This window comes from Sesamum indicum, linkage group LG11, assembly GCF_000512975.1.
Source record: "Sesamum indicum cultivar Zhongzhi No. 13 linkage group LG11, S_indicum_v1.0, whole genome shotgun sequence".
Taxonomy (NCBI): domain Eukaryota; kingdom Viridiplantae; phylum Streptophyta; class Magnoliopsida; order Lamiales; family Pedaliaceae; genus Sesamum; species Sesamum indicum.
In genome coordinates, this window is record NC_026155.1 from 10,364,156 (window position 1) to 10,378,269 (window position 14,114).

The 14,114-nt window shown below is 35.8% G+C and overlaps 3 protein-coding genes across 15 annotated transcripts in view; 1 reads left to right on the top strand and 2 right to left on the bottom strand.

Annotated features, from left to right (window-relative positions):
- Positions 1,521–5,242, bottom strand: LOC105173892 (putative clathrin assembly protein At5g57200). The gene is made up of 15 exons (XM_011095794.2): positions 4,913–5,242; positions 4,749–4,818; positions 4,512–4,609; positions 4,197–4,335; positions 3,994–4,121; positions 3,814–3,906; positions 3,686–3,736; positions 3,523–3,588; positions 3,369–3,434; positions 3,200–3,280; positions 3,029–3,109; positions 2,606–2,776; positions 2,457–2,532; positions 2,217–2,341; positions 1,521–2,137 (listed from the first exon to the last, which is right to left on the bottom strand). The coding sequence occupies exons 1-15, from the start codon at positions 4,991–4,993 to the stop codon at positions 1,733–1,735; spliced, it is 1,731 nt and encodes a 576-aa protein (XP_011094096.1). The 5' UTR covers positions 4,994–5,242; the 3' UTR covers positions 1,521–1,732.
- On the top strand, positions 7,387–13,276 carry LOC105173894 (pathogenesis-related homeodomain protein). 5 transcript variants are annotated; one of them, XM_020697576.1, is made up of 11 exons: positions 7,387–7,526; positions 8,127–8,629; positions 8,951–9,116; positions 9,409–9,532; positions 9,672–9,784; positions 9,864–10,211; positions 10,600–10,830; positions 10,908–10,997; positions 11,598–11,651; positions 11,994–12,215; positions 12,757–13,276. In XM_020697576.1, the coding sequence occupies exons 2-11, from the start codon at positions 8,157–8,159 to the stop codon at positions 13,030–13,032; spliced, it is 2,097 nt and encodes a 698-aa protein (XP_020553235.1). In that variant the 5' UTR covers positions 7,387–7,526; positions 8,127–8,156; the 3' UTR covers positions 13,033–13,276. The 5 variants fall into 5 exon arrangements, with proteins under 5 accessions (XP_020553235.1, XP_020553240.1, XP_020553239.1 ...); XM_020697581.1 differs by having other exon boundaries at positions 9,681–9,784; XM_020697580.1 differs by having other exon boundaries at positions 7,388–7,526; positions 11,994–12,209; positions 12,757–13,275.
- LOC105173893 overlaps positions 13,647–14,114 on the bottom strand; it is a 9,605-nt gene continuing 9,137 nt past the window's right edge. For 5 of the 9 annotated variants that reach the window (XM_020698125.1, XM_020698123.1, XM_020698132.1 and 2 more), the window contains one exon: positions 13,647–13,990. In XM_020698125.1, the coding sequence (XP_020553784.1) occupies positions 13,922–13,990 (69 nt within the window). In that variant the 3' untranslated portion in view covers positions 13,647–13,921. The remainder of the gene's footprint in view (positions 13,991–14,114) is intronic. The other 4 variants (XM_020698124.1, XM_020698131.1, XM_020698126.1 and 1 more) reach the window with 1 other exon arrangement.

A 14,114-nucleotide genomic window follows, 5' to 3' on the forward strand; every position in this document is an offset into this window, starting at 1 on the left:
CAACCATTGAATTTTAAATTTTAAGAATCAATAGTCCAAATTCTAAAAATTAAAAATATTTATATAAAATTACAATTTATAATTACAAAAGACATTTTTGTTCGTTCATCAAAAAATGAATGAAATAAGACTGGTGGAATGAATTCATTGTCAGATGAATATTAAAATTTTAAAGCATTAATATTTTTTCAAACAATGAGAAAAATAAATCTCCTGCAAACTTTCACTAGATTACGAGGTGCGATCGTGAAGTTTGCAGGAGATTTATTATAAGTCTGATTCCTTTCACAAACAAAGTCTTCAAAGGAAATCAACCAATTTCTTGTTTTCTTCCGTAAACCACAAATTCCTTCGACCTTTCCAAATTTTCGGGCATCGAATGAAATTAACGAGTCAACATTTTTTTCTGAATTTGTTAATTTTGTTATTAACAACTTCAAAATGATTAATGAATCATTATGGCATCATGTTTTAATTTAATGATTAAAATTAAAGTTACGTGAATAAATTCAAGATCATAAATTTATTTTGTGTCGTATCGATTTTTATTATGATGTACTAATATTAATTTATTTATAAAATATATTTTAGGTGAGGACCAATGACTCAAATACATATAACCCTCCACCAGAAATTGCAACGTCTAAATGATGACGTGGGGACATCAGTCAACCTTAGATCATCATTACTGACCTAATCCTATTACTCCACAAAATTAGGTCTTGTTTTCATTTTGAATTTATCATTTTCACTAAAAAAAATATGAATTTTTAATTTTGTATGATTTTTTATGTGAAAAAAAGATTATGCTTGAATTAGTTGAGGAGATTATATTTTATGGTCTTAGCAGTATCTTTTTATTTTGATGAAAATGATTGGTTTATTTATTATTATTAATGGTGTTAAATTTAATATATTTTATTTAAATGAATTTTGATGCTTTTAAATATTTTTTTTAAATCTAATAATCAAATTCGGCTGAATCTAAACTAATGAGTTAAGCCCGCATCTGATCAATCCAACGAACTTGTACCCTGCTGGCTCAAGTTCATTTTACAGACAATAAAGATTACAGACCAACCAACTTGAATTCTGTCACCTTAGACAACACCTAAAAATATGACCAGTACAAGCAGACAACAACACCAATGCCCTTCACGTCAACTACATTTTTCAAAATATATAATTATATTTTGATTTAAAATTGTAAGTAGTGTCATATAAAAAACACTGTGAAAATAATATATAATAAATTTATAAAGTTAACAATCGAAATATATATATATATAAATGTAGAGCGAGTTTGGTCGAATAAAAAAATCGCACTAGTTAATTTTAATTGGACTCGGAATCCATCGTACCCCCCTCAAACCCATTGTAAACCCGACAGTCCACCTTACCCTGATAAGATTCGTACCTACTGGCCTCATTGGCCATCTCTAGTCATAAGATGTGGAAAAGATGTTTGTACATTTCAGTTCAATAGAATTGACAAAATTAGTTGCAAAAAATAGGTCAAATAGCAGTATTAGATCAGAGCTTTCTTACATTAAACTTTTATGCCATAGACTTCCCAATGCATCTCAAGTCTCAACAAAGCTAAAACAACAGTAGACTTTTCTCTTACTATCTCAGCCTACAACCAGCTCAAGAATTACTCCCACCATGAATAAAATCCAGCTCCACACAAAGAATACATGTAATCAACAAATAAACGACTTAAACTCCACGTCTAAATCAACGTGTTGTTCCCATGTGTTGGCATCCCACTTAGGGGATAGCCAAATGGATCGCCAAATGGATTGGCGGACCCAAACGGTGGCATCGGTTGGGCGGAGTATTGAGCCGTGTATGGATTGTGGGGCACCATCATCAGTGTTTGTTGTTGGTGTTGTTGCTGTTGCTGCTGCTGCATCATGATCTGCTCTTGCTGAGACATCAGTGCCATTTGAACGTTTGTTGGAGGGGCAATGTTGTTGGACATGGCAAAGGGGTCATGTTGCTGAGTGAATGGGTTCTGTACGGCCAGTTCATACCCGTAGCTCGTGTTGTAGCCTGCACTATGCAGCTGTAGGGTTCTCCTTGTAGCATCATCCTCGTACAAGCTATCGAGCAACAGGTTGTCAAACCCCCCGGCCTAATAGATTCACCAAGATCAATGAAGATAGTTACTTATGCAAGTACTACATTAATGGCTAAATCCAAGTATGACAGACCATTTTGGTTTCTGTACGTTGATGAGGTTTGTTGATATTACTTGGTGCCGTTACAAGCGCCAGCTCCCAACCAGACGTCTTTCCGATTTCAGCTAATGCATTATGAGCTGACGGTGGTTCAGTGCCTAGCCATCCCACAAATTCGACTCATATGAGAAGGATGATTAGTTTGTTAACTAGAAAACAGAAATGTTTGATATTTTAACCTCTCATGATATGTACAATTCGAGTTCTACTCACCAGGTTCCAGAATTGCGAGGGCTAATGCATTGTTTTGCTCTATTTTCATGGCTTCTGGATTTAGTTCTATCAGACCCTGCACCAGTTTTTCACAAAGAAACGTCGATTTTGGGGCGTAGAGCATTAAAGTATAGAAGAGGAGAACTTACGAGCAGATCGGTAGGCTCTTCAGGTATTGGAAGTGGAACTTCTTCTTTAGCCTGAGGCTCTGGCTCCGGTTCTAACTCTTCTTTGATTTCAACTTCTTCAACTTGTGTTTCGGGTTCTTGTGGAGGTTGTTCTTCGGGTTCTTCGGGTTCTGGTTCTGCAGCTTTATATTCCTATTATGGTCATTTACATTCCGTCCAAAATACTATGGTAGTTAGTGATGAAAGAATCCATAAAAATAGCACAAAAACTCAAGCAGTCATGGAGGTCATGTTTAGTTCACACAACATGCTAATAAAAGGCACATCATAGGTTCGGATGTCATGTTGATGTTATTGACAGTCGATGATCGCAAGTACGTCAGAATACATCAGTGATCTATGTAGGAAAAAAACAACCTAGAATTAGTAGGGTGATTTTCTCACCAGTCTCTTGTTTGAAAGAGAACCTGTCTGAGGAGCTTCCCTTACATATTCCTCCATTGTTGCTAGAAATGAGGGAGGAGGCTGTGGATTCAAGGCAAAAACATTATCGAACCAACCTTAAACAGGCAGAACAAGAACTAATGACTCTGAAATACGAAAGTGAAATGAAACCTGTCTGAGTGTAGGAAACTGAAATGTCCGAGCAAGTTCCAAATTTCTGCAGAAGCCATAAAAATCAGCTAGATGTTCTGCCTAGACAAACCAGAGATAAAGATTAGTTATAATGTCTACTGATCCGTGCAGAGTTACTATGATCCTAACATGAAGTGAAGACATTGACCTGTCTTCCAGCCTTTTTGTAGATGTTGAGAGCCCTGACTGCATCGTGTTTGGGCATTTCAAAAAACTGCCAAGTGACAGAGTTAGAAGTTATCCCTCGACGAGTAGATTTTCATTACAGGGATCGTACACAAAAGTAGCATAAACTGCCATACCATGTCGACAAGATTAATGATCCCATCATTGATAGAACAGTATATTTTGAAGCTCTCCTTCAAAACCTACATGACCATGAAATGCACTCATGCCGACCTCAAAAAGAAGAAATCAAACAGAATCACTAATTTTCGATTTCTTTGTGTGCATGCACATGCATACCAGGGCTAACGCATATTGGATGAGAAAGTTGTGGCAGGCTGCTCCTTCAGGCTGCAAAAGGTACGACTCATTAGCATACCGATTTAAGAATAAAAAATTCACCAACGTTGCAACATTAGCTTCATTACCTGGCAACAAATGAGTCGGTATAGAAGCTGCTGCAATGCAGGTAGCTGATCCAATAGTTGATCACCGTCCAACAGCCGTGTCTTACTATATGCCTGATACAATGAAACCACCTGAGTTTGCATAGAATGTAGTATATGGAACCACATTGGGACGACAAAAAGGAAAAAGGAAAACCATACCTTAGATACTCCACGAGTTGGTTTTGGCACTCTCTCCGCCTCAATATCATAGTTCAACGTCCTAAAACATTCTAGTCTTTCCTCCAGGAACAGCGCGTATGTCCGTATCCAAGCAGAGCAATCCCAAGCTGCAAGAATTGAAGCATTTTTCTAGAATCTTTTCTTGTACGAAAGAAAGGATTAAGACAAAGTCATCAATGTACCAAGAGGGCTCGAGTCATCCTTGAAATTGGATATCTGAAATAACTTTCCTCTATGGGAGTAATGTAGTAATTCTTCTCTGAATGTGGGATCCCCCTCCCTTAGTGTCCGATGAACAACTACCAGAGCCTTTATCGCAACCTGAAGCATCATGCTCGGTTGTTACCACAAACGAGCATTTTATATCAATACAATTCTAGCGTACAAACAAGAAAAACGCTCGTGAAATCTAAGTTTTAACGCATTAGCTTCTTAATTCATACAGCCGGAGAATTGAACGAAAAACACAAGAAATGCAAAGAGTAGGTAGAGTTTACGATCCAGCTGCGCGTCTTTGCTAATCTTCGAGAAAGTGCATGAATGCAGTAGGCAACATCGGCCCTGGGACGGTTTACCGATACTGCTGCAATTATCTCTGTCAGAAAACAAAAACAAAATCATCAGAATTTCTGAAAAAAAGAAACAGCAACAACAACATAGAACGAAATCCCATCATAATGCACTATATGTAAGAACCAAACAAGGACACCTTAAATCAATACAAATCCACTCACTTCTAACATGTCGATCCTTCGGGGGACATTCGTCATGGTTGGTTGCCTTGACAATGGCAATGTCCAAATCCTTACAACATACATAAAACACATGATGTAAAAGGAAAACAACACAATGCATCAGAAATTCAACATGATGAATGCAAATTCTTGGACAACAATACCTTAAATTCACTGTTGAGATTGGCTAAGCCGACCTTGGTGGAGTCCTTTAGAGCCCCATAGGCTTTTCTAAAGCTGTCCATTGATGGAAACACAGCCCTCAAACAATAACATTCAAACAAACGAAATCTGTAATGATCAACACAAGTTCTGAAGAGATCCAAGAGGGTTTCCTCCCTTGTTCTCCTGACCCTCTGCTTTTCCAATATAACCAAAAAAAGAAAAAAAAAAAAAAAAGTCAATTGGTTCTTTGTTTCTCTCCTCCCTCTTTCTCTCTCTCCCTCTCTCTCTCTACTCTCCTTTTTTTGTACATTCTTGTCCCTTCATACGAGCCACGACGTGGGACAGTTGTAGCTTTGGTAGTTTGGCAGTTGGTGGAGTTTGCCTTGGCAATCATTGGAAAGTTCCATTCCTTCCAACGTTGGTGTTTGGAAAGTTGGTTTCATGTTCTTTGCACCATGGAAATGACAGAGAATTTTATGATTTACATTATGGGTTCGATTTTCTTGATTAACGGGCTTTGACCATAGCTAATCTGTAAATCATCTATGATCCTGAATTCCTGATCCCCTATGATTTATGATTTCATATGTTCTGATTGACAGTCGTGATCGAAGTTAAAATCATATGAAATTATTATGTATTAAAGAAGAGCATCCCTTCATATATCTATTTTTCTTTTCAGATTTTGTAATATTTTTTTAAAATTATTTATCCTTTATTATAATCATTTCCATATTATTATTTTTTTCTATAGAGAAAATTGCAATTTTTATCTCAAAGTATAGGGTAATTTGCAATATTAGTCTCACACTTTAGGAAAACATTGCAAAGTTAGTCTAACCGTAAAAAAATTACAATCGTCCCAAATCTTGCACAGTTTGAGACTAACTCTACAACGTTTTTTAAAGTGCGAAACTAATATTGCAACGATAGTACTACTTTACGACGTTTTCCTAAAATATGGAACTATATAATGTTCGCTATTTTCAAAAAATACAGAACTAATATTACAAACCACTCTATATTTGGGATCAATATTGCAATTTTCTCTTTTCCTACGGCACATACAACTAGTATAAAGAAAAGATCAAGTGCGTATCAAAGTTCCATCGGAATAAAGATGAAATAGACAAAATTAAGTAATTTAATCAAGATTTTATGCGAGGGACTAGTACATATGATGTTTTTTTTTCTTTGTGCAATTTAAAGGCAACGGTAAACTAGGTAAAAGAATCATGTTTTTTTGTAGGGACCAATCCAATTTCGTATAAATAATTTAAATTTGAATCAGATTTTGAATCGATGCTAATTAATATATGATATTTGATACTTATTTATTATACAACAGCTTAAAGTTATACTTCACACTAAATCTGATACGAATTTATAATTCTCAAATAATTTTAATAACATTTATTGAGTCGTATTAACTTAAGCATTAAATAATTTAAAAAATTACTAACATTTATTGAGTAGACCTTTTAGAAACCATCTCAACTTCATCTAAATAAAACCTCTAAATAAAAGTTGTGGATTTAGGCTGTTCTTAACTTATTGTAGTCTTTATAGTTTCTACTAAATTATGTCTAATTAATTTTTATAATATTCAAATGTTTCATTACATGAAAAATAAATATAAAATATATAGGAAGCGTCCCATTATGGGGGTGTGGGGGGGGGGGAAGAAGTTTCTCATAGTTCTAATCTTTTATAATACATGATTAATTATTTGTAATTATTTCTTTTTTCTCCTTATTGCATTTTATTAATTGTATTTGGATTTTAATTATATATGTGTTACGTGCTATGGGCGGGACATAATAATCCATATATTTTTTGTATTCACTGTACTCTAAAAAAATAATTAATTGCGCTTATTGACACTCAATTTTTAATTCTTTCATGCTTCATATCATTAAAATAATGTGACATCTACACCAAATAAAAGTAATTTAAATTGAATTTCATTATAAAAAAATAAAATTGAATTTATCAACTCAAACTTTATACTTCTTTTGGCAACATAAATAAAACAAGGGGGATAGTTAACTTTTTTAGAGAGAATTGTGTTTGCAATTTATGTTTTGGCCAGAGTATTTAGGATTTATTTATCGTGGCTAAAAATCAAAATATAATTATATAAATATCATTACACGCATAAATCAAAACGTATATTTAATTCTATTAAATGGATCTACTGTAATTCGAATCGATATTAAAAGTTGGATAACTAACAACGTTATTTTTTATTTTAATCACTTAGCTGCATCGATTCTTAATATTTACGAACCAATTACCCAAACTGCAGAATTCAAAAGACAATGAAATGATTGAACAATCTGCCTATATGAATTTGTTCAAATTTACTAATAAATTCACTCTAAGTTCTGCTCCAATGGGAAGAAAATCAGTTTCAAGAAATAATTATTATTATTATTATTATTGCAGAAAAAGAATTAAACATATTGTAATTTAACACACTTTGCCAATAAGCCAGCGTGACATAGGCACATTGGGAATACACACATACACACTCTGGAAGACGGTTGGCTGGCCGTCAGTGAGAAGACCCACCGCCCGGCGAGTTGCTCCGCCGCCGAAAAACTCCGGAAAGTACAAACTTCAAATTTCAAAATCACTTTTTACAGTTTTTATCAAGCAACTAATCAATTGTATTCAACGTTGTCCTTCACATCTATTTTTGTATGTATACGTTCATGTACATGGTATCGGTCATCACATGAAGCTCCGCCAGCTCTGTAGATCTTCCATTCTCTCGTTTTTTCTGAGGCGACCCGTCTTGCTTTTGTACATGCCCTTTTGATTGAACATGGGTATTCATTATCTTTAGCATTTTCTTGGGAAATCCGTGCTTGATGTCAATCTGGGATGTTCGGGATTGCCCATTTGGGCTTCGCGATTTTTCTTTATATTGGTGGATCAATGGCGATTTTTGTGTGTGTAATTTAAATTTTGTGTGCTTAATCAAATGTTGGTGGTTTACTGCTTGCTTTGTAGTAGTTTATCTCGTGAGGTGATCATGATTCTTGAATTGGGGTTTCATTGTTTAGTTTAGTTGCAGGTACTAATTCAACTTTGTGTGTCATTTGTATATGTTTCTTGTAAATAGAAGTTCATAATCTTGATTTTCATGGTAAAGTTTGCTCTTTTCTATAAATCGTGTCACGTCTTTTTATCCCTTGACCTTTTCAGGTTGATGCTTATTCGAATCATATACTCGACATGCCCGGAGCAGCCAAGAAAGAAGCTCGCAAGAAATTGCTTAGAGAAGATGATGAAAGAACTTTAGAAAGCATGAAACGGGAATTAAAACAGCCGAAGAAGGATCCCTCGTCATTGTCTAAGAGAAAAGTTAGTAACTGCTTACATGAAGGCAATGGGAATTTGAGATTGAAAAAGAAGATAGTCAAGAAAGCCATTGCTTGTAAGACCAAAACCTCCAAGAAGCAGCCATCTTTGAGTGGTCTAAAAGATAAACTTACAGCAATTAGCGCAAAGGAGAGTGAAAAGACAGATGATAGAGATGTAAACCCTCGACATTTAAAGAGAAGGAGAAGGAGAAAGAAGAGGAAAAACAATGTCGAGCTTGACGAAGCATGCCGGTTACAAAGGAGGACGAGATACCTATTAATAAAAATGAAGCTGGAGCAGAATCTAATTGATGCTTATTCTGCAGAAGGTTGGAAAGGTCAGAGGTATAGAATCTTGTCTTGTTTTTAGAGGAAAAATGCCTACTTGCTTTTGTTCCGTTCATCTGCCATTGTGTTCTTCCTGGACTTAAACAATTATACCAAATTGTAAAAGAAGCCTCTAAGCACAGGAACACAATCAGTACTACTAAACTAAGTTAGAAAAATTCTTAATATTGAATGTGAAACAAAAGCAGTTATCTTAAAGAAAGAGTCGGCTTCAAATAAATTGTTCTGAGGAAAATCATCATGAACTGGGTAGCATTATTGTCCTAATGTTTTAATAGTCTTGCATACATTCACATAAATCTGACTTTTTTCCTTCAGCCGAGAAAAGATTAAACCAGAAAAGGAACTGCAGAGAGCCAAAAAGCAGATCCTGAAGTGCAAACTGGGGATACGTGAAGCCATTCGCCAATTGGATTTGCTTAGTTCTGAAGGACGAATCAACGATTCAGTCGTTGCTCCTGATGGAGCTGTACACCATGAACATGTAAGCCTTTGTATTTCCTTTTGCTCTTTTTGCAAGTTACAGGAGATTTTCGAAGTATATTCTTTTGGCAACAACTCTGTTAACTACCCCATCAAAATTCTATAAGCATGTTATTGTGAGTGTTTATAGTCTGTCAAACTAAATGACAGTATTGGAGATGAGAACACTTTATGTACGAAATTTGTTTTGTTAGCTCTGTTTTTCTTTCTATAAGTGGGTAAGACTATTACGTTTGTGTTTATTTTTTTCTGATCAGGGTAGGAAATTCATTTTTTTTTTATTGTATGTTCAGATAGTCTGTGCCAAATGTAAGTTGCAAGAAACTCTCCCCGATAATGATATCATACTTTGTGATGGGACATGCAACTGTGCTTTTCACCAAAAGTGTCTTGATCCTCCATTGTCAACAGAAAATAGTGAGCTTTCTTACACTTTATTTCTTCTTGTATATCATATCAGTGGGTTTTGGATTCTTCCCTTTGTGGTATGTAGCATCCACCAAATAATCTGTTATTCCTTGTGAACTACATGTAATGAAGTTAATGAATCTCCCAGTTCCCCCAGGAGATGAAGGGTGGTTTTGCAAATTTTGTAAGAAGAAAATGGAAATATTAGAAGCAACGAATGCTCACATTGGGACCCATTTTCCCATGGACAGTAATTGGCAGGTAGGTTAATCTGATTTCTGAAGTATGCTGATATACAAACTTCCTGACCATTATGCGATACGGTGGCATCTATTAACAGGATGTTTTCAAGGAAGAAGCTGTCTTACCCGATGATGGAAATTCCACCTTGTGCCCAGAAGAAGAATGGCCATCCGATGATTCTGAAGATGATGACTATGATCCAGACAGAATTGAACAAAGTCGCGGTGAAAGTGTATCTGGGTCAGAGTCTGAAGCTTCTGACTATAGTTCCAGCTTACTATTGTCACTTGAGGATGAACCACTTCTTGCATCTGGAAGAGAAAGCAATAGATCTTATGATAATTCTCTCGAGTTAATTGGAGTGGATTCTGATGAAATCAACAATGGTGAAGTTGTATGCCGTCCCAGACAGCGAGCAGCTGTTGACTATATTAAGTTATACGACGTGAGTAAGCAAGATGAATTTGATACTACTATATCTTCCAGAGAGAAATGTGAACTATGCTTATTCATCTGATTAACAGAAAGATAGTTGCAAAGTTTTCCCGTCAGGAATTATGTCAGAGAAATAATTCAAGTCTCTAATTTTTCTGAAGTGGAGGGGGTTTATTTCCTGAATTATTAATGAAGAAAGTTAGAGGGGGCAGTGTCTTTTATTTGGTTCATTGGGAGAAGACACTATTTTGTTTCAGTTGAACTCTATTAAGTACTATGAGTACTTGCATGAGTGAAAGCTATTAAAATTCTAAATATCTATTTACCTAACCGCCATCAAATGTAGAAAATGTGGAGAAAGTATTTTCAGATGCATGATTATGTTCTGTTGTCACTAGGAAATGTTTGGAAAGAATGCTGCTGAAAGTGAACAAATTAGTGACGACGAGGACTGGGGTCCCACGAAAAGGAAGCGGAAAGGAAAGGAGAATGATGCTGCCAGCACTCTTATGACTCTTGGTGAAACTGATAAAATAAATCCAGAGGAAATGCCATCAGAGTTGAAGGAGAAACAATTGATCAACAAGATTAAAAGACCGATTTTCAGACTACCACATAATGCTGTTGAGGTAACATGCTTGACTTTTGTTGTCTGATCACTATTCTCACTCTGTGCTCATCATTTGTTTCTTATATTCTGTTCCAGAAGCTTCGCCTTGTTTTTTCTGAGAATGAACTTCCAGCAAGGGCTTTAAGAGTGAGCCTTTCGAAGCAGCTAGGCCTAGAATTCGAGAAGGTAATATATTGTTAAAGTTGTAAAGAAAGAGATAAGATAAAGTGAAACAGGAGACGATTCAATTCTCACAAGGATGTTAAAATAGGAAAAAATTACTGATATAAATCATTTAAGTTAGCCAGTTTCTGAGTTTTTTCACTGCATTTCTGCTGCTACACTGTGACGTCATTCTCTTGCTTTTTCAGTTATGTGACATCTGAAATATAATTGCAGAATGCTGGTTTTTTGGAAAAATTGTGCTGCTGCAAACATTGAATTGGATTCACTTTAATACCTCTGATACTTTATTACCTGTAGTAAGACAATCAGAGGTGCAAACGTTGAATCAGTGGCAGCATTGAATTATTACCTGTGGATTCACATTGAATTGCTGCAAACATTGAATTGGATTCACTTTATTACCTGTAATGAGACAATCAGAGGTACAAGTAATAGTTAAGGGGGATAACAGAAATGCTGCCAAATACTTTTGAATTAAGAGAGAATGAGATGTAATATAAAAATGAAACATTAGGAATGAGTTATACTTTTACATTCAATTGCGTATGAATATGATCCTCTCTGCCTGCCTGGATGACTTGTTTATTTCCCTGTTTGTAGGTCAACAAATGGTTCAAGAATGCACGCTACCTAGCATTGAAAGCAAGGAAGCAAGTCAGTACCTGATTGAAATCTTCAATGTTATTTTATTTTTTTGTGCCTGGTATCAATTAAAATGAACTCTCACAAAGTACCCTTATGTCTTTAAGGTCCATGACAATATAGACAAAGAAACAGAGGATATTCTGGTCCTGTCTTGTGTCTGAAATGTAATTGATAATATAAACCCCCAAAAAAAGCCACTTTGTCTTGTGTTTTTCACTCACTAATGAAGAATACTTACTGGTTATTTCATCCATATTTAATTCACAGGGTTCTATCCTATAACCTTTTTATTCAGTATTGTTAGATGTCATTAAATTTTAAGTTGAAGTAGCTAACTGTTATTATGAACAGGCAGAAAAAGCACAAGTGTCTCAGGATGTTGGTCCCAGTATTCAAAAGGAATCCTTCTCAGAAACTACGAAGGATGGCCATCCTGATCAGATGGCATTGGAGAACCCTAAGAGTTCAAAAGAGTTGGTGAGAAGAAGGAAAGCGCACTTGCTGACCAGTTCATTTAAGATAAAGCAGCGAAGGAAACCATTGTTACAGACAGCAGAAAGTAACCAGGTGCTGGTGGGCTAAGTTCACTCTCTTACTTCTAACTGATATGCATATTTCCAAGATTCATCATTGACTTGGAAGAAATGTGAAGCACTTGCTCTCAGTTACATTTTCTTCAGCTTAGTTATTCAACTAAACTTTGTGCATATGATGCTCTAAGAATGATGGAGGTTCAAAGAGAAGGTCATATTAATAAGAAAATTCTAAACTTTGTTGACAAGTATATTAAGGTTGAAAATATGAACTTAGAAATAACCTCTGTCAACTTTTGAACAGGGTTACCACTTCAGATGGTAGCGCAGAGTGACATACAATAACAAAGCTTCTTTCAGGGTTCCAGTAGTGAAGATGTGTAGAACTTATATCTTTACCATTTATCAGCATGATTTAGTAACATGGAGTTAACCCTGCTTGTGCTTGTTGTTGCCATACAGTAACTATGGAGTTAATTCTGCTTGTGCTTATATCTCTGAGAAACTAACCTGCACTACAATATACGTGTGGCTTCCTATTTCCTGTTGCTTGCTAATGTTTTTATATTTTCTGCTATCAGACGACAAGTAGGGATCTTGGTGATGATGTGAGCCTAAAGCATTTACGAGAGGAAGCAAAGGAAGCTAAGAAGAAATTGAATTGCAAGAGCAGAGGTGGTATGACGGAAGCAGAAACTGAGATGGAAAGGCTCTGTCGAATCAAGAACAGAGTAGAGGAACTGCAGCAAGTTCTACTTCAACTTCCAAGCTGGAGATTTGGTAAAACCAGTGCAACCAACTCAAGTGACGTATCTGTTATCTATGTACCTGTAGCCGAACTAAGGGAGAAAAGGTGACTAATTTTTCTCATCTTTTTCCTTGAAACATGATTTTGCGTTCTTCTTTTACTAAATTTACGCTTTTGTTTCTTGCAATTAGAGAAACAAAGCCCTTTTTGGTTAATAGATAGTATGTCAAGACCTTCAAGTTTTGATGTGGTTGTGAATAGTTGTGTAGCACCATGTATTATTAAATGAAGATTAGTTAATGATGAGTTTATGTTTGCAGATGAAATAAACACGAGTTACTACTATAAGCTTGATCCAGAGTAAATGATCTTAGGGACCTTCTCTAATACTTCTTCATTTGCAATATGTAGACCCTACCATGTGTGCTGAGTGTTCTATTCCCGTATTTTTCATCGTTCAGCCAGATGATAGGTGTTCTTATGAACGCACCATGTGTGTCTGAACTTTTTTTTTTCTGCACACCCAAATTTAAACCCAAGACCTCCAAATGAAGATCTTGGGGCCCAAAATACTGGGTTGTCCCATAAGGTCCCTGCACATGAACATCGTTGGGGGTGTGAGAAAATAATTCACAAAGCTCTCCTGCTTTGTTCCTCCCATTATAAGAACAAAGTTTTATTGGTCAAGTGGGTTGCATGATGAATTCTCCATATGTGCAAAAGATTTCTGCTAGCATTGTGAAAGCATGTACATACAATCAAGATCAACAGATGGCTATATAATAGCTCAAAATTGCCATAGAAACACCAAATAAAGCAAGATCTGTTGCTCCCACTAGCCTGAAGCTTAGTCCTTTCGATCTTTTTCCTTTTCTTCTCTCTTTGAGGGAATTTTAAACTGACAGTTACAGCATCCTCAAAATGAGATCAAGTTTAGAAATCCCCATCCTATATACTTAGATGTACAGAAGCCATAATCTTGAAGACTTGGCTGTTTCTCAAGGTCTCTTCGAAAAATTCAATTTGCGCCTTTTCGCAGCTAGCTGGGGCCTCAACTGCAAAGCATGCTGTAATATCAGTATGTCATTTTATCTTAACAGAAAGAGGTATTTGTAATGCATATCTATTGATTTTAGTTTCGCAAGACCTCATCTACGTAAGTACGGATATAGAGATTTGCACTCAAGACAA